Genomic DNA, 26,606 nt, shown 5'->3' with positions numbered 1-26,606 from the left:
TTCAGTTCATTTTGTGTATTTTCGACTTAGTAGAGCTGATTAGGAGTAAAAAGCAAAAAAACTCGAAATTCTGCTATCGTCCACACTTGGCACTCACAACGTTCATGTGTTTATAAAGAAATCAGTGGCAATACGAAGGTAGTGCCAGTAGGAAGGGTAGTGAGGTAAAAAGGAAAACACTTCTTCAAACTTAGAGTGGTTCAGGGGCACTTTAAGATGTATAAGGTCAGCTTTGTAGGTTCAGTCATCAGTGCATAGCTTTGCGTATCCATGTTTATTATGCAGTGACGACAGGTCAATAAAAACAAAACAGCATTCTTCACAAAAACTTGAAAGGAGCACGAAATGCCTGCTTGGAAATACAAACATGTGACGTACACTCCAAGGAGGCCTTGAGCCTTTGTGATTGAAAAGCAGTTGTACCAGCTGGAACATGCACACATTACTTGACAGGGGCCCCAAAGTTCGAACTGGGTCGGCTCGTGCACAGGGCCAGTAACCAGGAGGCTCCTGTTGGACAATGTAAGAGTCAAAGCCAGTAGGCTCATTTCAAGATGTTACCAGTGACTTGCTTGCCATCAAGGCAATAGGACTAGAAGGTCAGGTCGAACCAACGCTTCAGCAGGTGTATGTGTTCTGCGCCTTTCCCAAGCGGTGGCGTGCTGTCCCGGGAAATGTGGCCAACCAGCCTCCAGAGGAGGAACCTCCGTTGTACCACCCTGGCCTACCGCGAGAGGTCGGAGTAAATTCCCAGGAACCTTGATCAATCATCGCCCCGGTCCTCAGGCCCTTCTTGGAATGCCAGTGTCACCCACTCCATGGCCGAAACACCTACTGCTCCTCTTTTCAGTGCACATGAAACAGATGGGACAGTGCATCAATATTATCCCTGAAGTTCACCGACTCTACGGAAGAAAAATTATTCAAAAAATATTTGGTGGGCTTGCTGGCTGCTTTCTTTCGTCACCAACTAATCCACTGCTCTTCGCTATGCAGGTGTTATCAGCCGTCGTCGCGCATCTGCTTCTTGTTGCTGGTGTGTCCAACCCTGTGCACACATCGCCGGATTGTGGATTGCGACGCTTCGACATTGTTCTGACCATCGACCAAACAACCGGAAAATCAGATGTCATCTCGCCTCTACCTGCCAGCCTGTCACCACTATCAAAATACCTGGTCCTGACTGGTGGATAGTCAGCCCCATCGCCAGCAACGTCATCCATTTCGCTGGCTATAAAAAGTGTGCCCCATCGGCAGCGCTTCGTGGGCTTGGTGGCTGCTTCGTTTTGTCACCAACTAATCCACTGCTCTTCGCTATGCAGGTTAGTGTTCCGCAATCACTCTTCACAAAGAAGCAGTAATTACTTCTTGCTGCAGCAGCCAAGCCCACGTTGCAGCTGTACGACTGTGGTTGAATGTGTCAGTGCCGTGAGATTGTTATTGCTACTTGTATCGGGAGACATCGAGTCTAATTTGGGTCCTAATATTACTATACTCGTTGAACTGCAAAAGCTTTCCGCGGTCGACTCTCTTAGAGGAAGTGCAGGGACTGAAAAGTCAGCTACTATCAACAAAACACGCCTTCTCCGACCTAACAAAATCGAATCACTGATATGGAAAAACATTACCAAGCTCTTCTGCCCCTAAAGACAGAACTCGAACTAATTAAAAGTAGCACCGTTCATTTAGCTCGCCAAACAGATGACCCTGAGGCACGTTTGGACGACGCAGAGAACAGATCGCGGCGTAACAATTTAATTTTTACGGCCTACCAGATGCTAATTCTTCGGAATCGTACGCTGAATCTGAGGAACTAATCACTCGTCATTGTCATCACTACTTAGGCATAGATATTAACCCTAAAGAAATTGATCGCGTGCATAGCTTGGGCCGCCACTCAGTCAACAAATGCAGGCCAATAATCGCGAAGTTCACTTTCTACAAGACCAAACACGAGATCCTTTCAAGCGGACGTAAGCCGAAAGGGACGACATACAGCATAGGAGAGGATTTCTCATGTCGTGTTCAAAATGCTGGAATGCATGTGGTCAAGTTCGCAAAGCAGAAGTCCTGCCCATTTTTTTTGCGCTATAAAACACCACACATAGGCCAGAAACGCTACTCGTTTAATAAAACCTCAAAAACAGTGCAAGAAAGTAAATAGCAATCATGTCGAAGTCAAACTAAATCCACTGATTGTCACCCTAAACCAAAAGCTAACCTTTCTTTCTCAGTAATTTTTACGAACGCTCGAAGTTTCACGCCTAAACGCGATCACTCGTCTCATCTTGTCAAGTCATCAGATAGCAGTATTCTCATACTAACGGAAACGTGGCTAACAAATGACGTCACCAACGTCGAAGTGCTCGCCGATCTACCGGATTTCACTGCTTATTGAAAAGACCGCACATTGCAATCAGTAATCAGTTACCATGTTCTGTTATTAACATCGACTCAGACTTAGAAATGTTGTGGGTGTTGGTTCAGGCACTGCCACAATCTGTATTATTAGGTGTTTGCTATCGGCCTCCACATAAGAATCCTAACTTTTCTCACGCACTTCAAAGCATTTTAAACCAGCTTACATTAAAGTATCCTAAAGCTGAAATAGTTCTTTTTGGTGATTTCAATTTTCCTGGTATAAACTGGGAACATGACACTTGTACCACTAACTAAGCAGAAACTAATGATTTTCTTAGTGTTGTTCTTGATTACAACCTAAAGCAGTTAGTAACGGAGCCTACGCGTGTCTCACGCGATTCCTCTAATATTTTGGATCTAATACTAACGACTAGTCCTGATAGCCTGTCTTCAATTCACTATCTCCTTGAGATCAGTGACCACAAAGTTATACATGCAGGCTTTAGTATCAGCCCTGTTACTCGCCACATGCACAAGAAAGTTATAACCCTATACAATAAGGGTAACTACGATGCTATCAATAAAGAACTTACAGTATTTCTTCCGACATTTCAGCGTGAAATTGATCACTGCTCTATTGAGGATAACTGGCTAGTTTTCAAACAAAAGCTGACTTACCTAATAGCCAACTTCATCCCTAAAACCACTATTCGTGTTAACAGTCATAAGACATGGTTTAATAAGTGTTTGCACCGACCAGACAAAGAAAAAGCGTACATTTCGGACTGACAAGCTAAAAGGAGGCTACCACAACTGGGATAAGTACTATGAGGCTGAAAAAAACCTATCTGACGACTATCTGTGATGCTAAGTTCAAATATATTTAACAAAAATTTGCTCAATATGTTAACTAATGATCCCCGAAAAATCTGGCAGGTAATTAACCCTGAAGCACTTATCGGCTCCACTCTTACTAACGAACCAAGAGAGGTTCTTTCAGATACAGAGTGCGCTGATGCTTCAATAACGCCTTCCCATCTGTATTTAGTAACGAACCAAAGACACTCTTACCTGTATTTTCTTCTCATATCACTCTTGCCATGCTTGAAATCACTATTTACTGCTGACGGTATCTCATCCCTCGTTGAAAAGTTGAAGCTATCATCAGCATCTGGACTAGGTCATATTACTGTCAAACTATTAAAAAGTATACGTCACATTGCGTCGGAGTATCTTGTTTTGTTATTTTCTCAATCTCTTTCAACGGGCATCATCCCAAACGATTGGAAAGTGGGAAAGGTCGTTCCTAACTTCAAATCTGTTGACAGGAACTCTCCACTAAACTACCGACCAATTTTTTGACCAGCGTACCCTGCAAACTCATGGAACACGTCATTTACTCTTACGTCATGAACTTTCTCGACTTCCATAACTTCTTTCATCACTCTCAACATGGGTTTCGTAGGGGTCACTCTTGCGAGACCCAGCTTGCCATTTTTTTTCATGGCCTTCATGCCAACCTCGACGTTAACAAACAAACCGATTCTATATTCCTTGATTTTGCGAAAACCTTTGGTAAAGTACCCCACAAACGCTTAATATTAAAACTGTCTTCGTTAAACTTGCACCCATATGTACTTAACTGGATAAAAAAATTCCTCACTAACCGCATGCAATTATTGTTTACAAATGATAGTTTGTCTGTCCCTCTTCCGGTAATATCGGGTGTACAGCAGGGCTCTGTCCTTGGTCTTCTTTTTTTTCTAATTTACATTAATGACCTTCCGATGCGCGTATCTTCAAACTGCCGCATGTTTGGTGACGACTGTGTCATTTATCGTACTGTCACTGACCCTTCTTACCAAATGTTATTACAAGAAGACCTCAACCATATCCTACAGTAGTGTGATGACTGGTTAATAACCTTAGACCGTACTAAATGCAAACAATCTCATTCACTCGCCGTCTAAACCCTCTTCGCTTTTCCTATAGCATAGCTAACGTCCCTGTCGAACCAGTAACCACTTACAAATACCTTGGAGTCACTCTATCCTACAATTTGTCATGGAACTCTCGCAATAATAAAATCGTATGAACATCTAACAGAACCCTGGGCTTCCTAAAATGCCACCTACGCAGCGCTCCGTGTCATGTAAAACTACTTGCTTATACATAATTAGTTAGATCTAATTTAGAATACGCATCTCCCATTTGGAACCCGCCTGAAGTTGGTCTTACAAATTCCCTTGAATCCATTCAAAATCGTGCAGCTAGATTAATTCATGCTTCGTACTGATACGACATCAGTGTTTCATCCCTCAAAGCCGCGTCTAACTTATCCCCTTTATTATGTCGCCGACGCATCGCAACCCTCTCATTATTTCACAAGTTTTTTCACTCTCCACTTAACCGCTCTCCTTACATTATCCCTGCAGTTCACATATCTCGTCGTAACGGCCATGCACTTCAAGTTTTTCGAGCGCGTGCCCATACTAAAACTTTTTCTGCTTCTTTTTTTCCCAGAGGAGCAAAAGACTGGAATGGCCTTTCCCACAATATCGCCACAATCACCTCTCTATCAAGCTTCGTGCATAATATTTCAAATGTAACTTCACATTTACTATCGTGACAAAAATACTAATTGTATGTCACCCACCTCCTATGTAATACCCTCTCGGGGGTCTTTAACGAAATAAAATTGAAATGAAATGAAATGAAATTCACGTGTACCTGTACACTGCCATGTTTGCAAAGGTTGGCCAGAGCTTATTTGTGCAAAGGTTGGCAATAATTTTGTGCACAAGGCGAGTGCAGTGATGGAAGAAACTTTTCACTCTTTGGAGCAGCTTTTAGACCAGAAAAAGTGCGACATTGGAACAGCCATGAGTGTTTTTGTAGCAGGAAAAGTGCTAGTCGGGAGCGATTAGAGGTGTTTTAGGAGCAGATAGCAAAATATGCAAGACAGCTCCTAGAACTCAAAGCGTCATCAATGTGTTCAATAAATATTTTTACTTATTATGAAAGATATATCATAACCTAAAATCTAGATAAATAACCAGTAGCAAATGATTAGCTTGCTTATCGAATGCCTGTAGTGTGAGCTATATATTGAATATACATTTTGGGTCATCTTTACATATAACAGCCTGCATGTAAAATTGAAGATAGCTTAATGATCTAAAAGCGCAATATGCTAGTTCTTGTTGCTTAATAAGCTGAGAACCAGCAAAGTATATTTACAGGCAAGAATCACAGTAAACACATGCTTTTCAGTTTCTTTAGGGCGTGAATGTTGGTCACACAGTTGCTCACCTTCATTTTCTCACTGCCACTTAATAGCAGGTTCGCCGCAGTTAATAAGAAAAACCACAATTTGTAGCAGCATTCTTTTTTTCTGAGCAATTCGGAGCAGCACTTTTGTCACTGCAACGTGTAAATACAAACACAGTTGTTGAGGCACCACAGATTGCACACAAAAAAAACAAGATATACATCAGCATGGCTCTCATTACGCTATCTGATGGGGAATCAGTATACATTGATGGTACACTGGGATTATAGGAGAAAAATAACCATTTGTAGTTTGAACAGATTCTCCTCTTCTTTTTTTCTATGTTTTATGTGCCACTGTATACACTTTCCAATCATAATAATGAAACACGCCGTTCTGAGTCACCAGCTGTCCGGATTTCTTTTCAACCAGTACACCATCGTTTTTGCCACTTAACATAGTGAATCGGTACGAACTTCCCAAATTTTCTCCTTTAACTTTTTCGTTAAAGCGTGAAAATGACTATTTTTATATGTATTAGAAAGATGGTTTTAGCAAGTTTGAAAGGTACATTGATTGAGTTATATGTGGGATTTAAAGTCTCGAAACCACCATATGATTATAGAAGACGGTATACTAGATGGCTCCGGAAATTTCGACCACATGGAGTTCTGTAACGTGAACCCAAATTTGAGCACACAGGCCTACAGCGTTTCCGCCTCCATCGAAAATGCAGCCGCCGCAGCCGGGATGCGATACCGCAACTTGCGGGTCAAAGCCGAGTCCCTTGACAACTAAACCACTGCGGCAAGGCTATGACTCATTCAGCAAGCTTCATTTGTATACAAGTGTACAATATATTATTACATATTTTTACTCAGCCCCAACTGCTAAAGGCACCCTAAAGTGTTGTGTAGTGAGAAAGTGCAACAGAGGCAAACGTGCAGCAACTTTCCTCTGCAACACAGGCAAACGTGCAGCAACTTTCCTATTGTTGTTCTCATAATTATTTCTCATAAGCACCTTGTCACCCACAGAAGGTCACAGTGTCTATGATGGAGATGAGTTTTTTCTGTTAATTTCTTTATAACGACTGACTTTCTCTGAGTGATTCTTGAAAATTCCGTATAAAACAGTGGTCTTGTAGTCGTTGCACTCGTTTTGGCTTCTGAAATTTGCGAGCGCGTTCTGGCAGTGTGTCCACGGAGAGAAGACCAAGCTTGCATAATGAGTCCTCTTGATTGAACTTTATTTTCCGAAAAGTACACGTCTTCCTCCCTCCTGATATTTGGAATACACCAGCAGCCAGAATAATATTTTTGCCAGTGAGGTTGGATATTCAGTTTGCGCTTACTAACTGAGGGAAAGCTGTGGTTAGCGCATGGTCTGCATGTCGTCTTTAGCAAACGTCGTTTAATCTCGTCGAGCTGCAACTCCTGGCGTCTTGACTCGTTAAACAGGTAAAGACCACCCTGTTGCGAGGAATCGTGGTTTCGGTGCATGCATCATGCTCCAATCAGTTTTCAATACTTCCGGCGCAAGAGTCGTATTCAGGCAGTGCATAACTACACCTGGGAATAGTTTCTTTCGCTGCTGTAGCTTTTCCGCCAGTCGTCGAGTGTGCACTGGGAGCAGCGTCGCCTTTCGAGAAATAATGATCAAACTTTAACTCACGGCATTTCGGCGCGACCATCAAGTCTCATAGAGGGGCGCTGATTGACACAGAACACGCATAACCAGCGATAAGTGTGGGTGGTGTATTTCAAATGGTGACTTCGCATTGGTAGAAAGCAACATGCTCACCGAAGTTTGGGCAGTGACACTGAATGCGAGGAACGAGAACATTACGGACGATACATCTAGGCTAGCAGAGTTCCATCTTAAACACTAGGGCTCATTTCTTTTCTCGCGGAAAGACTTGCGGGTATACATTTCCTCTGCTCCCCTTTAGGTGTCAGTGAGGTCGCGCTCGCCCAGTATCTTAATCTACATGCGAAACGTCTCACGTTTGTGATTGCGCCCTTGTGGAAGGCTGGTAGTTCCTGTTACGTTGTGATCCAATTCCACAAATGTGAACAAATGTGAACGAGTTGATGCCAGCACTGAAATTCCAGTGACTTGCACCAGAATGCCCGAAACAGACAACCGCCAGGCATGGATGGTGCACAAAATAGTGTAGGTATAATAGTGTTGCATGCACTGGCAGTTCTTGGAGTTCTCGCGTTCTGAGAAATTGATTGTGGTGCGCTATGCTCTGAACAAGACCGGAACAATTCTTTCATCACTAGAGAATGGATCACTCGAGATTTTGTGTGATGCGAGGCTGCTCCTGTTCGTACCGGCGTAAGTGCAGCAAAAATGAATGCGCATACTAGTTGGAAAAGTGTATGCAGGGCATACTGATGCTACACAGTGAAATATTCTGTAGAGGGTTGAATCTGTTGACGTAAAGAGAAATGATGGCTGGACGCTTGCAAACAACGGAAAAGACTCTGTCGCAACGCTATTGTTTCAGAAAGCAGAGCCACAAAAGTTGCGAAAAAGAAAACAAGGACATTACGTGTTTTTGCACTATATACGTTTTCTAGCGCATATGCAAAGTGAACAAGCTGTTTCTATGTGTGTAGGTATAGTCCGGTCCCAGCTGCATTTTAGATTGAGACCTCGTGAACATTTCTCAAGAATTATTGTATTGCCCACGCAGGTTGCATCATAGAAGTTTTGAATCACGCTTTCATTTACAGTCAGCAGATGATAACTGGTCTCTCTTGAAAGATAAACTTAACAGCCTTGCAGATAAGTACATACTGACATGCCTCGTTTCATCAAACCGACATCAGCCATGGTATAATAAATCCCTTAATAAACTCGACGACAAAAAAACATTTGTTTCGATACGCAAAAATGAACAGCAAACAGGGCACATGGGACAGGTGCTGTGAAGTATAACACGCATATTTGAACCCCATTCACACAACAAAGCACTCCATTTATCATAATGACCTACACCACATGATGTCAGATGACCCCCCAAAATTTTGGCAAACCATCACCCTCAGTCGCACCGAACAATCGCTATTCCAACCGAAACAGGTGATCCCTTACCGGGCTTCGAGTGTGCTAATATTGTAAACTAAATTTTTTCATCAGTCTTCACCTTGGAGACCAACACTCCCCTTCCAGATTTTTCTACCTTATGGTGAATTCCATTGAGAGAACAGGAGTAGAGGGGCAGGGCAGTTAGGAGTGGGGGAGCAGAACACTGAAAGCAGGGCCCCTCAACCTGCCACGGGAATTCGCCGAGCTCTCGTAGGGAAAGTGACGAGTAGGGAGATCATGTGACTAAAACATTCCAAGCCCTGGCATATTCTCTCTGGGGCAGCAGCAAAATACGTGTGAAATCGGTCAGCCACGTGTTCTTCATCATCCTAATCTTAGTTGTTTGTGAAATCACCCAATTGGCAGACATACAGCTGTCATCATAGCCATCCATACAAAACAGCGGTGTCAAACTAAACATGGTTGCTACCATTGCCGCCGCACTCGCTGGCTGAAGAAAAATTAGGCAACTGTGACGTTCAAGGGCTACGTGACTCATGGTACTCCAACTACTCCGCTTTTCAGGTGAGAGCACTCCAAACTGCCCCTGGCTGCTCTTTGGGCAAGAAAAGCACTCTCGCTCTACCAATGGATGACAGTGCTCCTGCACCTGTTCGACCACCGAAACAGGCCGGCTCTGAAGAGGGCACTTTCAGCGTGCTTTGAAGTGCTCCTGCTCTGTCAATAGAATTCGCCATAAGTCATGCCAGAAATGGCCGACATTTCATTTTTCGTAGATGATATTTGTTGCCTAATTGATAAGCTGAAATTGTCATCATCCACTGATGCTGATAAAATCGCATCAAAACTGCTCATAAATACTAAAATCATGCCTGCTTCCTTTCTGACGTTGCTTTTTTCCCAGTCATTAACCACAGGTGATCAGCCAAAAGAATGAAAGTGGGGAAAGTCGTCCCGGTCTGAAAGTCAGGTACTAGAGAATCACCTCTAAACCTCCGCCCTATTTCCATAAAAGGCATTCTTGCAAGCTCATGGAACATGTCATATTTTCTCACAAAATGGATTTTCTGAACTCCAATAGTTTTTTTCAATATTCACAGCACTGATTCTGAAAAGGACTATCATGCAAAACTCAATTAGCCATCTTTGTTCATGATGTACATATCAACCTCGACCTTAATACACAGACTGATGTAGTTTTCCTAGACATTGCTAAGGCATTTGACAAGGTTGCTCATCAGCAGCTGCTGTTAAATCTTTCCTACCTTAACCTTCATCTTAGCGTTCTTAGGTGGTTCTGACTAATCGATCTCAATTTGTGCAAACAATCACTCTTCTAACATATTCCAGTAACATCAGGCATTCCTCAAAGTACTGTGTTAGGTCCCCTCCTTTTCTTAATTTATATTAATGACTTACTCTTTTTTGTCTCCAGTAATATTCGCATATTCGCTGACAATTGTGTTGTTTATCGTACTATAAATAATACAAATGACAAAATGCTGCTTCAAACTAACCTCAATAATATTCAAAACAGGTGTGATAACTGGCTAATGTTTCTAAATCCTTCAAAGTACAAGGTCATATTAATAGTCCGTCGTCGCACTCACCTTATTCTCATCTTACTTAATACATGATGAACCCATCGAATCAGTCAAATTGTTCAAAAACTTAGGCGTCACTATAACCAGCGACCTTGACTGGTGTTTACATATTAACAACGTCATAGCATCTGCTAACAAAAAGCTAGATTTCTTTAAACGTCGTCTAATAAAAGCTCCCCCACACGTAAAACCTTTAGCATAGACATCGTTCATGAGGCCTAAGCTGGAATACGCTTCTTCAATCTGATGTCCACTCAAAACTTGCTTTACCAATGCCCTTCACTCTTTAAAAATTGTGCTGCTAGGTTTATTCACTCCGCATAATCATACGACATCAGCGAATCATCATTAAAAACAGCCTCCCATTTGACATCTCTTTCGTGCCGACGTCGCATTTCTGGCTTATCATTATTTCACAGATTTTTTTACAGTTCCCTTGTCATCGCACCATACGTCTCATGATGATAACATTTGATGTTTTGTGGCGCAAGGGCCATTTCATGGCCAAAGAGCGCCAGTTCATGTTACAAGAGATATGGACAATTATTGTGATATTCGGCTGTATATGGGCCATAAAATTCCTCGCTCTAAGGCGGGTAAAAACATAGAAGTAATAAAAACACGACCATGCTGTGAAAAGTGTGTGGTGTTGATGCATGACAAAAGTTTGCTATAATAAAAACGATGATGGACATATATGGCATTAGCACAAGTGCCTCCATCATTCACACCCTTGCGTCTAAGGGCCGTGAGACAAGTGCTTTCTTGAGTGTAGCCACCGCAGCGGAGACCTCTCGGGAGAGTTCGTGCTACGGAATGCCCGGGTATACAATATGAAATGTATGAAGCTCTCCTAAAAAAGCTAAAAATGATTGATGTGTAATAAGTAGTTCCCTACTGTCACAGAACGAGCGCTAAAAACGGGCGCGCCGCCAAATGCTTGCGATAACGCGCCCAGAGAGACGCGGCGAGGTCAACGAAAAAAAAAGAAAAGAGAAAACAAGCATCCAAGGCTCCCCGGGCGCGCGACGCCTCTCCTCTCGGAAGCGTGGCTTCGCCGATGAACCTCCTCACCCCACAGCGGCGGCCGGGCAAGCACTGGAACGTTCCAGAAGGAAATGGGCGTGTATGCCGGGTTGATTCATCTGTCGGGGACGGCCCCCGTACAGTCTCGCGCCTCTCCCCAGCCTCCGCTGCGCATCGCGCCGACGGAATGAGGAGAACTTTCTGGAATGTCGCGCGGAAGGTATTTAACCGAGCAGCGGAAACGAGAGAGCAGGGGAAGACGGAATTTAGCGCCAGAGTGCGTAGGGATCCCGCCGTGTAGTCGGCGAAGGTTTTGTCCGTAGGGACGAACCAGGAGATGAAGAGGATTTCCACCTGAGCGGTGAAGGCTCGAGCTACAGGCAAGAGCGTGTGTCTACCGCTGTCGAGCGAGGACGCGTGGCAACAGCTGCGTGTGTGAAGCCGACGTGTTCGGGCGAAGAAGTTTAAAGCTTGGAGAGTGGCCTATTGAAGACGGGAGGTTTCCTGGAAGAGAAACTTCGGCGAGGTTTCCTGGAAGAGAAAGTTCGAGGGCTGCGGAACGACAACAACGCTGGACTTTGAGTGAGTGATTCTCGGAAGAGTATCATCTAGACTTTGGTTCCAAGAACTTTGGACTGAATAGGTTTTCTATCTCTTAAGTCTTTAAGTGTCTTGGTTGTTCAATGCATGCGACTGCATTGTAGTGCGTATTGTTGTCTGTGTCCGTTGTTCTAATTGTGGTTGATTGTACTGTGTAGTACGTTGTTTGTTTGGTGACGTATTGTATGTAACTATTGTGGAGTGTGCATTCTTGTGTATTGTTTTCGATCTGCCATTTTTGAGAATAGAATATTTGTTTTGTTTATCAACTCTCGGCTCTGACTTGTTCTTTGGACCACAGCCGGCGTCCGCTGGCGCGCCAAAAAGGACCACTTCTAAATTGTCCACGCTTTCGTGGAGCGGTTCGGGGGGCCGATACTTTGACCCTTGGAATTAGCCCGGCGATTGCCTCCCTAATAAACGGGACATGTGTGACAATTAATCTGGCGTCCGCGACAGAACCTTTTGGTGCACAGTGTGTCCAAAGTAGTAGGAAAGAGCCTCGAGTTGTTGATAGTGCTATCGGAACGATTTTGTGTGTTGTTCAGTGTTCTCGTTAACGAGTGCAGGGGAGTGCTCCGATAGACTGATTTAGGCAGATACTTTTTGCACGCGGCAAGGTCTTATTTGCGAGATACAATGGATCTCGAAAAGTTAGTTGCTCTTGGTGAGAAGATGGGTCTTTCTGGCGCCGAACTACGGAAGTGGGTAAGCCAGAAGGAGAAAGAGGCGGTGGAAAGAGAGAGGTTGGCAGCTGAGAGGGCCAAGGAAGAAAAAGCAGCTGAGTTGGAACGAGAGAGGTTGGCAGCTGAGAGGGCCAAGGAAGAAAAAGCAGCTGAATTGGAGAGAGAAAGGCTGGCCGCTGAAAGGGCGAAGGAAGAAAGAGAGCAACAATTAAAGTTGGAGTTGGAGAGAGAAAGACTGGCAGCTGAGAGGGCGAAAGAAGAAAGAGAAGCGGAGATGGCTGAAAGGGAACGGCAGCGGCAGCACGAGATGGAACTCGAGCGGCTCCGGTTGCAACAGCGAAGTGAAACTCCCGTCCAACCTCGAGTTGAAAGCAGCGAACGGGAAGATCATAGCTTCCGCTTGAACCCAAGCAAGCTGCTCGTGGCGTTTGATGAAAGGAAGGACGACCTTGACGCGTACCTTCACCGATTCGAGACGATTGCGAAGAGCCAGAATTGGCCGGAACATCAATGGGCAACTGCTTTGAGTACTTGCTTGAGTGGTGAAGCGCTCAGTGTGTACGGTAGGCTGACGCCGACCGATGCAGCCAACTATGCTAAGGTGAAAGCTGCTTTGCTGAAGCGATTTAGATTTACCGTGGAAGGATTCCGGGACAGATTTAGGACAGGAAAGCCAGCTGATGGTGAGACGGCTACGCAGTATGCCGCCCGACTTTGTCATTATTTCGACAGATGGATTGAACTTTCAGGGACAGCGCAGGAGTACGATGAACTTAGAGCGCTCCTAATTAGAGAACAATTTCTTACTAGTTGCCACCCAAGCCTGTCGCTGTACTTGAAAGAAAGGAAGGCTGAGTCACTTGAAGGAATGCTTGAATTGGCTGATCAATTCTTGGAAGCGCAAGGTGGAACTAATTTGGCCAAGGTCAAGAAGGATTGTCCCGATGATTCGAAGAAATTGGCTCCCGAAGAAAAGAAGCGTGCACCAGAGAGCATTCCGCGATGTTTTCTGTGCAACCGAGTGGGTCATCGCGCGAGAAACTGTCGAACGATCTTTACGAGCCCTACGGCAGTAAAATGTTTCAAGTGTGGTCAGACTGGGCACAAAGCAGACGCTTGTCGGAACGGAGTGAGTCAAACTCACCAGGTATCTTGTGTGCAAGCGGCACCGAAATCTGATAATAATGCCGTCACCGATGGATTCGTAGAGTTCAAGAATGGGGAGAAAATTCCTATTGTGGGTGCTGTAATGTCAAAACAGCCAACCGGTGTTACGAAAGGAATGCCAACGCTGCCAGGAAAAGTTGCGGGCAAAAAGATTACGGTGTTAAGAGATACCGGCAGCTCCACTGTTATCGTGCGGAGAAACTTGGTACGGGAAAGTGAGTTAACCGGCAAAACGAAACCGGTTTGCTTAATTGACCGTACAGTTCGGATGCTTCCCGAAGCAGAGATTGAGGTTGAAACCCCATACTTCAGCGGGAAGGTTACGGCTTTATGTATGACGACCCCCCTTTACGACCTTGTCATCGGAAACATCGATGGGGCGCGAGGACCGAATGATCCGGAATGGTTGGGAGAAGACCTTAAGATAGAGCCCTCGCCAAACCAACGACCGCGAGATACAGTGGAGGAGCAACCCGTGAGGGATATCACTCGAGCCCAAGGTGAAGCCGCGGTGCAAGGGTCCATGAATGATAAGATGATCGTGACGAATGAGTTCACGGGCCGGGCAACTGGACTTACGTCAGCACGACCTCAACCGACCGACAGTGCAAAGAAGACGGAGTTGGCCAGCCAGGCCAAATGTCGGGACGTGAACAAGCGGGTGACAGGATCGGTTGAGCGTTAGCACCCGTTAACAGTGTCAGAAGTGACAACAATGGCTGAGACGCCGCCTCAGACCCCGTCGTTGGAGAAGGCTCGCCGAAAAAGAACAAGGAAAAACAAGAAGAAATCGAGTGAGCACCACAAGAAAGGACGCATGCGCAGCTCTAAATACACAGGATAGGTGCTGAGGTCGAATCAGAATTTGTTTGGCAGTGCTGAGTGCCATATGTTGTGTTAATGTTGTGTTATCCTGTGTCACAAGTGTCGAAGTGTCTGTGCTGTGATGTGATGTATAGTGTTGTATAATTGTGGTAATGAGAAAACTTTATGCATTTGTATTGTTTGAAATGTGTGATGAAGTGTTGTAGTCATGTGCCTGTGGTTATATTTCATGTGTTGTGTAATTGAACTACAATGTAAGATTGTATGGAGCGATCTATTGCGAATGTGAAGTGTCATGAGCGACGGTTTGTGTTACAGTCTTTCAGAGCGTGTGGTGACTGTTCGCGCTCGTTTGTGTGGTTTTGAATATTATGAGATAATATTCTTAAAGTGGGGGGCAGTGTCACAGAACGAGCGCTAAAAACGGGCGCGCCGCCAAATGCTTGTGATAACGCGCCCAGAGAGACGCGGCGAGGTCAACGAAAAAAAAAGGAAAAGAGAAAACAAGCATCCAAGGCTCCCCGGGCGCGCGACGCCTCTCCTCTCGAAAGCGTGGCTTCGCCGATGAACCTCCTCACCCCACAGCGGCGGCCGGGCAAGCACTGGAACGTTCCAGAAGGAAATGGGCGTGTATGCCGGGTTGACTCATCTGTCGGGGACGGCCCCCGTACAGTCTCGCGCCTCTCCCCAGCCTCCGCTGCGCATCGCGCCGACGGAATGAGGAGAACTTTCTGGAATGTCGCGCGGAAGGTATTTAACCGAGCAGCGGAGACGAGAGAGCAGGGAAGACGGAATTTAGCGCCAGAGTGCGTAGGGATCCCGCCGTGTAGTCGGCGAAGGTTTTGTCCGTAGGGACGAACCAGGAGATGAAGAGGATTTCCACCTGAGCGGTGAAGGCTCGAGCTACAGGCAAGAGCGTGTGTCTACCGCTGTCGAGCGAGGACGCGTGGCAACAGCTGCGTGTGTGAAGCCGACGTGTTCGGGCGAAGAAGTTTGAAGCTTGGAGAGTGGCCTATTGAAGACGGGAGGTTTCCTGGACGAGAAACTTCGGCGAGGTTTCCTGGAAGAGAAACTTCGAGGGCTGCGGAACGACAACAACGCTGGACTTTGAGTGAGTGATTCTCGGAAGAGTATCATCTAGACTTTGGTTCCAAGAACTTTGGACTGAATAGGTTTTCTATCTCTTAAGTCTTTAAGTGTCTTGGTTGTTCAATGCATGCGACTGCATTGTAGTGCGTATTGTTGTCTGTGTCCGTTGTTCCAATTGTGGTTGATTGTACTGTGTAGTACGTTGTTTGTTTGGTGACGTATTGTATGTAACTATTGTGGAGTGTGCATTCTTGTGTATTGTTTTCGATCTGCCATTTTTGAGAATAGAGTATTTGTTTCGTTTATCAACTCTCGGCTCTGACTTGTTCTTTGGACCACAGCCGGCGTCCGCTGGCGCGCCAAAAAGGACCACTTCTAAATTGTCCACGCTTTCGTGGTGCGGTTCGGGAGGCCGATACTTCGACCCTTGGAATTAGCACGGCGATTGCCTCCCTAATAAACGGGACATGTGTGACACCTACCGACGAACATTGCAGGGTGAAGGTGTATCTGCTGTCGGTAGGGTAATGGGAAGTCTTGTCTTCTTCGCGTGTCTAATTCTTTGGACTGGATCAGAATGTGAAGTACGGTGAGCGCTTCTCCACATCTTTTGCACAATGGTGGATCGCCACCAGACAGAAAAATAAATGTGTAATGTACGTATGTCCTTTCTTAACCTTGTGAGTATTACTTCTGTGTGGCGTAATTTTGATACTTGCGACCAATGACCAAGGCGGCTTGATGACATGCAATTTATTACCTGTGTGTGTGTGTCCCATGCGCTCTGCCAATAATCCCTCAGCTGTCGTTTTAGAAAGGCTTTCAAGTCGAGTGAAGGAACTTGTATCGATGTATTGCTAGCAGTTTTGTTGGCAGATCCAGCTAGCTGGTCCACCACAACGTTGCCTTGTATTTGGCGGTGTCCAGGCACCCAGCAGACTACAACATCCTGCTTGGATGGGTACACTATGCATAGGAGTGAATAATGTGAGACAAGGAAAGGATGTTTGTGCTTTTTAGGTGTTTTCAGAGCTTTTACTACGCTTCGGGAATCTGTATATATTATTGCCTTCTGTAGTGTATTTGTTTAATGTATTTAACGGCCGCAAGTATGCCATGAGCTTCGCTGGTGAAAATGCTTGTATCAGAGTGCAGAACGCCGGCTTCCGAAAAGGATGGGCCGACAGCTGCGTACGAGACAGAAGTGTTAGATTTTGAAGCATCCGTAAAGAAGTCAGGACATGCGTATTTATGTTGTAGTTCAAGGAAGTATGTCTGGATTTGTGTGATTGGTGCATGCTTTGTAACCTCCAAGAAAGACACGTCGAAATCTATCGCCTGCCACTTCCACGGTGGCAGGCATACTGTGGGAGCCATCAAGCGGTGTTCGAGTGGCACACCGGTTTTCTTTTCTAGGCCCCTCACACGGAGTGAGTAGGGCTGTTTCATAGAAGGCCGTTTTTCAAACACAGCAAGGCTTGACATGTCATTGATTGTGGAATGTGATGGGTAATCCGTGTCTGCATTTACATTAAGAAAATATTTAGAAGACATGTAACATCTCTGTAGGTGGAGCGACCATTCGTTCGAATCCACGTACAGACTCTCTACGGAGCTAGTGCGAAAAGCACCCGTAGAGAGGCGGATGCCTAGATGATGAACAGGATCAAGCATTTGAAAGGCAGTAGGTGTCGCAGACTGATATGGTATTGTCCCATAGTCTAGGCGGGTACTTACGAGGTTTTATACAAATTCATTAAACACTTCTTGTCGCTTCCCCACATAGTGCGAGAAAACACTTTTAGAACGTTCATAGCTTTTATGCACTTGTTTTTTAAATATTTGAAGTGTGGTATGAAGGTTACCTTGGTGTCCAAGATTAGGCCTAAGAATTCGTGTTCAGTATTAACAGAAAGACGTTGCCCATGCAGTGGAATATCGGGTTTGGGATAAATACTCTTCTTGGAGAACAAGACACACGTGCTTTTCTGTGCATTCAGCCGGAAGCCATTTTCTTCAGCCCAATTTTAGATTTTGTTCAAACCAAGCTGAACTAGCTGCTCACACATGGCCAGGTTACAAGACTTAAAACCGAACTGGACGTCGTCGACATACGTGGAGTAAAAGATATTTCGAGGGGTAGACAAGCGTAAAGAAATCATTTTGATAATAAAAAGTGTGCAACTAAGTACACAACCTTGCGGCATGCCTGTTTCTTGGACAAATGTATGGGAAAGAATGCTGCCTACTCTAACTAGGAATGTCCGATTTTACCAGTAACTTTCCATTATGGTAAACATTCTTCCGCGCACGCCAAGATGGGACAGGTTTCTTAATATTCCAAAGCGCCATGTTGTATCGTAAGCCTTTTCGATATCGAAGAACACCGAGAGAATATATTGTTTATGGACGAAAGCGTCTCTTGTCTGTGCCTCGATACGAACAAGGTGGTCTGTGGTGGATCTAGCATCTCGAAACCCAAGCTGAAATGGGTCGAGTAAATGGTTTGTTTCAAATGTACAAGTCGGCAGTTGATCATTTTCTCGAAAAGTTTGCACAGGCAGCTTGTAAGCGCAATTGGCCTATAACTGGAAACTGAAGAAGGGTCCTTGCCCTGTTTCAAAATGGGAATAACAATAGCTTCTATCCAGGAAGTAGAGATAGCGCCAGAGAACCAGATAGATTTGTACAAACAAAGTTAGGTTTTTTGTTTCGATGGGGAGGTTTTTTAACCTTTCATACACCACATGGTCAGAACCTGGGGCAGAAGTACTGCAGGAGTTTAGAGATGTTTGGAGCTCAGCTAAACTGAAAGCTTGGTTATATGCCTCGAATCTAGTGTATTTGTGTTCGCGTTTCTGCTTTTCTATTCTTGTTCTGTATTTATGGAAAGTGTCAGTATAGTGTGACGAGCTGGACACCCGTTTGAAGTGTGCACAGAGGAAGTTCGCCTGATCTTCCAAGGTATCTCCTTGTGTGTTTACAAGTGGAAGTGTGTGTACTTGTTTTCCTGCTACCCTACCAACCATGTTCTAGACTTTAGCCTCCTGTGTGTATTAATTGATCCCTGACAAAAACTTCTGCCAGCTTTTTCTTCTGGCCTACTGAAGCGTTCTCCTGCCTTGAGACTTTATTTTCTTGAAAGTGTCAAAATGTTTGGCTGTTGGTGAGTCCCGAAGCAACCTCCATGCTCTGTTTTGCTGTTTGCGCGCGTTTCGGCATTCAGAGTTCCACCATGGCACACGCCATTTTCCAGGGTGTTTGTTTGTGGGATGCATTTTGTTGTAGCATCAATCAAAAACGCTGTGAAGTAGTTAACAGCAACATCAATGTTCAAAGTACTTATGTCACTCCAACCTAAACGAGCGATGGTATTAAATTGTTCCCAGTCGGCTCTAAGTCTCTAAGGCGAACATAAGGCTCCGGAAGTTCATCAAGTAAAGATTGTAAGTCATGTTTTTGTAGTTGATAGCTTGGACGAATGTAAATAGTGCTAATTGTGATCAGTTTACCAAAAATAACAGCTCGACCAGCCACTGGCTCAAGGGACGTTCGGAGTTGTAAGTGTGTGCATGCCATCCCTTGATTTACTATAATGACAACACCTCCGGATGAATGCATGACATGATCACGGTCTTTTCGGGAAAAAACGCATTTACAAAGAAAGTTGGTGCGTTTGTAGTTAAGGTGCGTTTCTTGGACACACAGCACTTTTGGTGAGTGTTCGCGTAGAAGTTCTTGGATGTCGTCAAGGTTTCTGAGAAGGCCTCTGACGTTCCATTGTATAATTTGAGTGTTCATGGTGAATGTAAAATAGTGCTGTGTGTACGAAAAGCGAGTGGCTGTTTAGACAGAAAGTTTGAGTTCACGTACCTGTGCCGTCAATAGGCCCTGTTATCTGCTTTTTGTTTTCTTGGTGTGCTCCAAGGAGCCACGCCGCTCTTTCGGCACCAAGGGTACCGACGTAACCATTGCCTCCTCGGAGCACTGGATGCCCGCACATGCGAGCTGTTAGTTCGAATTTCGGGCCTCGCCTGGTGAGGTGAGGCCTTGAAACTTGATGACTCTGGAGTCTCCGGTCTCTGTACGGGAGTAGGCGGTTTAGTCTGTAATACAGCCACCTTGAAGGCAGGTGCCACAACCGCCGGCTCGATAGGCGCGGGCCGAAGGAGTGGCGCGGGCTGGTGCGGCGGTGCCCCCTTTACACGCCGCATCATGGAATCGTGAGACTCTTCACCGTGCTTCCTTAAATGAAAGGGGATACAGTTTTGGCTGGCTTGCCACTTTTCTCACTATGTATGACGTGAAAACGAGGGAAGTTTCCTTTTGAACGGTTGAAAAAACCCAAGCCTTCGGTGCGTACGCGCTTTAAGGCGGTACGAACACTTAACATAGTAAAAGCTCTATGCATGAGTGTTCCATTTTCTTCAGAAGCATCGGCGGCCACCCTCCACGGAAGCCCAACGAGGTGAAGGTACAAGTTTGCGGACGCTAAAACCTGTACGCAGCCTTACAACGCAACCATAACCCAATGCGCCTAGATTAAGGTAGGCTATTCGCACAGGGTTAACCCTAGCCACCAGGAAGTTTGGAAAAACGACAGATGAAAAGTGAGAGATAAAAACGAAGCTGTGGAGAGAGAGAGAGAGAGGAAAAGGCGACTGCCAATTTTCCCTGGGTGGGTCAGCCCAGGTGTGCCGTCTACATGAAGCCGGGGTCAAAGGGGTGTGTTGCCTCTGCCAGGAGGCCTTAAAGGTCCAATCAACCGGCATCGGCTCCACCCCCAGGATCCCCTTTTCCCAGGACACGGCTCAGCCACGCTCGGCTAGGCGTGGGAGGTAGTCGAATCCCCCCCCCCTTCTTCGTTAGCTCGGGTCCATGGTGTCGCTACACACCAAACGCCTGCTTACGCAGACGCCCCTGCGGGGACGATACATCTCGCCACCAGCACAAGTATCACATCACACCAGTCATTCTTTGAATGTTGCTCGCCACAAAGAGCGCACTGTCACTTTTTCATCTTCTTTTTTTCCCTCGTGTAGCTGTATATTGGTACAGCCTTCTCTACGACATCGCCACTATCACCTGCTAATCTGAGTTCATCAAAGAAATGTCTGCATTTCTGCCACCATAATTTTTATTGTTACTTTTTTTCTATTTTTGTAAACACACCCTATATAAAATAACCCTTTTTGGGGCTTTTAAAGAATAAAGAATGAAACCTTTGAGATTGGAGTACTTCACTGATACCAAGTCACGGTGCAAGTGTAATCTCTACCAGCATGGCTGCTGGAAAGTCAGCCTGAAAAATAACACGTGTGAAATAGTGTTGCCAACGTACAGCATAACTTCTAAAAAAATTACTTATTGCGTATCCCAAGGATGCATGGATGCGCGCAGTAAACTAAAAAACACGTTGACTAAAACCTATCACTGCGTCAGGGCTGCTTGGCGTATGGAGCTAAACTTAAAAATCATTGCCTTAGGCATGCAGTCACTCTCATTCCACGTTATAACCAGAGCCGTCCTTGACTTGTGAAACGCACTATACCCCGACAAGGAATACGCCATCTACGCTTCACATAGATTAGCGATGTCTTCTCCGATCAGGCATTTCGTCGCAATGACGCGTTCTCCAAAAACCTTCATGAATATTTTATAATCAGTGTTCAAAAGACTGATAGGTCGATAAGACGTTGCAGGTTGAAGTTTGCTGCTATCATTTGCCTTCGGAATCAAGGCAGTGTGCGCCCGCGTGTAAGAGCCTGGCAGTTTTTTCTTTTCGTTTGCTTCTACGATAACTTCGTATAACGCAACTGCTACATCTTTTTTATAAACTTTATAAAACTCCGCCCCGATTCCATCTGGGCTGGGCGTCTTGCCTGTACTTAGGTCATCAATAGCTTTTTTTATTTCCTGTACGCTGATAAGAGCCCCTAATATTTCTCGTGTATCGGCGTCAAGCTTGGGCATCATATCAAGAAAGGCCTCTCTAAATCCCGTGGCCATCGGTACTCGTTTTCTGAGCAGATCGCGATAATGTTCCACAAACGCCTCCATTATCTGACCTTTTTCATTCGTCAGTCTCTCATTGCGTATTATTTCTCTGATTTGATTTCTTTGTGCGTATTTTTTTTTCGTCACCAAAAGCTCGTTTTGTGGGTGTCTCACCCGTCCAAAGCTTTTCACTTCTAGCACTTACTATAGCGCCTTTATACTTCTCTTAATCTAAAATCTCCAGTTCGTTTTTAGTATCTGTTATTTCATTAGTGAAGGAGCCGGATTTCATAGTTTCTTCCTGCAAGAGCACTTGTAATTGCCTTCGCAGGTTCCTCTCCGCCTGTTTCTTGTCAAACTTATTTTTTGTAGATCGTGCTATCACATTCATTTTAACCTCTTGTTTGAAAATTTTCCACTTTGTTTCCCAGTCATCTTTTCGATTACCGTAGAGTTTCGTGAAGGCTTCGGTTACATCTTTACCAAAAGATTCATCTTTCAAGATATGATCGTTTAGTTTCCACAAGTGCCAGTAAAATTTCAAAGTGTGTCTTTAGCGCCAAGTGTGAAACTACTCATACAGTGGTCACTGAAAGACACTAGTGTAACAACATATTCATCACAGCACATAATAAAGTCCAGTGCAATGTACGCTCTGTCTAAACGTGCGTGGCTTAGACGCTGAAAGTGCGTAAACTGAACACTGTAATTAGACATACATAAACCAACTTCTTCCGGGCCCTTTTCTGCAATCATTTCATTTAAGAACACTGCGCTTTTATCAAATGACTGGACCGGCTTGGCATGGTCCTCCTTTCTACAAACGCCCCGCCGTGGTGGTCTAGTGGCTAAGGTACTCGGCTGCTGACCCGCAGGTCGCGGGATCAAATCCCAGCTGCGGCGGCTGCATTTCCGATGGAGGCGGAAATGTTGTAGGCCCGTGTTCTCAGATTTGGGCGCACGTTAAAGAACCCCAGGTGGTCGAAATTTCCGGAGCCCTTCACTACGGCGTCTCTCATAATCATATGGTAGTTTTGGGACGATAAACCCCACAAATCAATCAATCCTTTCTACAAACGCAGTTAAAATCACCGAAAAGGACTACATATTCGTCAAATTCCAGTAAGTTACTTATTTCTTCAAAGAAATCTTTCCTTTCACTCTTTCGGTTCAGAGCATAAACGCATATGACACGACATTCGAAATTCGAGAAAGAAAAATCACACATGACGTAGGGCGTCCTTTATCACTGCTTACTACACTTCTTTCAACCACGCCTATCAATCGTCGTATGAAGAGCGCACACCTTCATGATAAGCCATCAGCAAGGGATACACAGATGGTATACATTGAGCCAAAAGGTAACGTCATATGATCGGTATCATTCTTTGTCGCTATTTTAGTTTCCTGCACAGCAATCACATCCAAGCCATGCTCCGAAAACAGCCTACTCAACTGGTACTGCCGCCTTCTTGAAGCTAAGCCGCGTACATTTAAGCTGGCAAATCGCATTGCTCTTTTAAGTTTCAGACATTTTTTTTTAGTACAAGTAGCTGCTCACCATACCGTCTTAGCCGAACTCCGCCTATTTAGTCGTCCGGCGCATCTTCTTTGTAGAAGGCGGCACGTAATGTGTTGTCAAGAGGCCGGTTTTCTTGCCCTCTTTTCCCCTTAATTCTGTTAGATTATGTTTGACCGCCAGTCGCTGCCTCCGAAGGAGAGCTGCTTTCAGAGGCGGTTCTTGATTGCTTATATCACTGGATTCTGTTGAGGCTGCGTCTAGTGGTCGTTTCCCTCCCGTACCTGGTTTCTCGGCGTCGGGCCACACCATGGCACCACCCTCGGCAGGTTCATGGGCAGTTTGAGTAGATGATTCGCTCTCATCTGTTGCATCTGTTGCGTCGCTTAAAACATCAGTCTCCTGCGCGCTCGTCAATGATTCTGCGGCTGCTTGCATACAGACACGTTCACTTGTTTTTTCTGCTTCTTTCACGTTCATCACGCCTCCTGTACTGAATTTTTTTTCCACAGAAGTCACCTGTGATTTCGCCGATGCCTCCACGATAGGTTTCACTCCCCCCCTCTCAGTTGCCTTTGGCGGTTCTTTCTGCAATCGCGTCATGCCTGCTGCACTAGGTGTTTTTTCTTCACAAGCCGTTTTCGATTTTACCGATTCTTCTGCTTCGGCCTCGTTCATAGTGAGCTCGGATTTATCCATGCTCCCGGTGTTCAGTGTAGCTGCGGCATGCGTCTTCGTGCAGTTTCCAGAAGCTTGTCCGAAACACTTGCAAGTGTCACACCGCGGGACTCGACAGTCCCTCCTAATGTGGCCAATCTGCTGGCAGCGCAAACATCGCGGTGCTCTTCCGGTTGCCACAATAAGTGCGAGCTCTCCTCCAACTCGTAACTGGTCAGGTATATCGTTCAGCGTAACGTTAGCCTTCAGCCGGAGCGTCACTGTTCTCGTGATGGTATTCTACTGGGTGTAGCCGTCAATTCGCCAATTATCCCTTCCTACGTGAAGCACCATCCCGTAGGGGGTCAATGAATTTCATACGTCCTCTTCTCATACGTGGTAGAGCACCCAATGCATCTTCAGACGGACGCCGCGGTGGCTTGGGTCGATCACAATGCATTTGAGGCCTTTCACAGTTTATTGCGGATTAGTTAAAAGTTTCTTTACACCGTCAGTGCTTCTGCACGTCACCGCCCACACGTGGTTCATTTGATATGCGCCGAGCTCAAGAACCTTAGTGGGCTGAACACGTCAAAAAAGTGGCTCGCGAAAGTCTTACGCATGATAAGGTCTTCCTTTTACATCCGCATGCAGAAAAATAGTGTTCATAACTACATACCCATTCAGCAGAGGGGGCAAAATAACAGCATAATCCTGGGGCATTTTAATCCTGGAGCCGCGGCTAAGCTGAGCCGCCGATGCCGCTCCTAAGGAGCTCATGATACACACGTCCGATCGCTTTTGCAACCGGAAGTGGCATCCCGAGACAACCAGGGCGAGGCTGGGCGGAGTGCTGTCAGAGAACACATTTAAAATCAGCCTCATGGTGTCGATGCTTCCTGTAAGTACAGCACAACAGTTAAGAGCCAGACTGAAGTAGGAGCGCAGGTCTCTAGCACACAAAACTATACATACAGCTAGCCTGAAGGAAGTTCAGGGCTGGGAATAAGTCTGCTTTGTTTCTCTTGAGCTTCCTTTTCTCTTCTGTTTCTTTCTTCTTCAGTTTTTTCTTTCTTTTTCTTCTCTATACTGTGACCTATTTCTCTTGCCCTTTCTATCTCTCTTCCTTCTCTATCTCTTTCTATTTCTCACTTGCTTCATCTTTTCAATTTGTTATATGGTTTTGCTTGCGTTAGGCCAAGCGACGATAGTCGAGGCCCCTAAAGTGCTCCACAATTGAAAGCACCTTGGGCTGCACGATTTGGCGCTATCATATACGGCAGCCCTAATGCCACGCACGTTAACATAATGGCCGTTCCCGAGCTTTATCTTCTCGCTCATGTAAGTGTGCACATTACGCAAGCTCGAACATTACATGACCATTGATGTTCGAGCACTTTCTAGATATTACGTGGCAGTATATATTTATCATTATAAAGGTGAAGTAAAGCAGTTTTGGAAAACAGATATTTCTGCAATGTATTTGATGTTGAGAGCACGCATATGCGAAATCATTTGCGACTTGGGCTTTTCGTCTAAGAAAAAAGTGCATACGACGGTAATAATACGTAGGCTCTCTAAACTGTAAAGGTGGTACATTCTTAGGATGCCGATTAAATGTTATCAATGGACTTAGACGTATAGATCATATTTTTATGTTGACTCGTCAACATGAAAGTAAGCACATAAAGCACTTAGAACAAATATTATACAATAAAAAAGTGACAAGACACACACAAGCAGTCCCAGAGAAAGCAAATATGTGAGCTTAACATGAAAATGATCACATTTAAAAGAAAAGACGTGTACGACAACATAATTAGCCACTGTAGTGGTATTGTGCTGATAAAAAAACAACCATAGAAGCCAGACCTTTATTTGCTCGTATCACGTTAAAGTTACAAGACGTGTGCCGCAGTAAAATACGGCACATTAACTTCGACCACGGTGACTGGGTGATGTTCCCCCGCTCGAAATGCGACAGCCTTGTCTGGGTATTGGACATGCATTGTAGAGCATAGCAGCTTAATCTGGCAGTTGCCATAGGAGGTGCAACACTTAAGAAGCTTTCATGCTCAGCTAAGGTTTGCACATTCATTCATCAAAACCAGTTGCATTTCGACAATACAAGATGTGAGAGTGCCCATATTTTCGACTTGTGTTTCTTGTAAGAGCGTCAGCTCGTGAAATTAATCCGCAGTTGCTTATGGAGGCTCCGTCACACTAATACACACTATTTCTAGAAGTAACCACTTTTAAAATGTATTAGCCCACAACGCATTATTCATTTTACATGCCCCAGAGCAGCTCGCCTGTGTTTTGATGGAAGCAAGTTTCTTGATTAAACTTTTTGTAGATTTACTGTAGCCTCTCCTTACATACATTTAATCAGGAAAAAAACATTTTTTCACTCTTCTCAAGGAGACCTCTACGCACTGTAACTGTATGAACTGTTAAAAATGCACACATTACAGAGCCTGAATGAAGGAAAAAACCTTGGATCTCACAAGAAAACAGCTCATGTTTTAAACACAATATTTATTTGCGTGTGGTGCAGACTACCAGCGTGGGGTTCCTTTAGCGCACAAAATGTATAAAAACAACCAAATAATTACACATTGAACACTAAAACATTCATAACACGACCAACCACCTTGGAACATATCAGTGCTTGCAAGAAGCATTTCTGGCTGGCATAACGTCACCCTCACTGAACCAGTACATAAATACAACAAAACCTCATT

At 45.0% G+C, this 26,606-nt stretch overlaps 1 protein-coding gene across 4 annotated transcripts in view; it reads left to right on the top strand.

The window, feature by feature from the left end:
- LOC119185199 (longicornsin) overlaps positions 1 to 5,019 on the top strand; it is a 312,194-nt gene extending 307,175 nt beyond the window's left edge. For all 4 annotated transcript variants that reach the window (XM_075872494.1, XM_075872493.1, XM_075872492.1 and 1 more), the window contains 2 exons: positions 997 to 1,322; positions 4,885 to 5,019. In XM_075872494.1, coding sequence (XP_075728609.1) covers positions 997 to 1,322; positions 4,885 to 4,956 — 398 coding nt within the window. In that variant the 3' untranslated portion in view covers positions 4,957 to 5,019. The remainder of the gene's footprint in view (positions 1 to 996; positions 1,323 to 4,884) is intronic.
- The last annotated feature ends 21,587 nt before the right edge of the window (positions 5,020 to 26,606 follow it).

This window comes from Rhipicephalus microplus, chromosome 8 (genome assembly GCF_043290135.1).
Source record: "Rhipicephalus microplus isolate Deutch F79 chromosome 8, USDA_Rmic, whole genome shotgun sequence".
Classification (NCBI taxonomy): Eukaryota; Metazoa; Arthropoda; class Arachnida; order Ixodida; family Ixodidae; genus Rhipicephalus; species Rhipicephalus microplus.
This window is presented reverse-complemented; position numbering and strand designations above follow the sequence as displayed.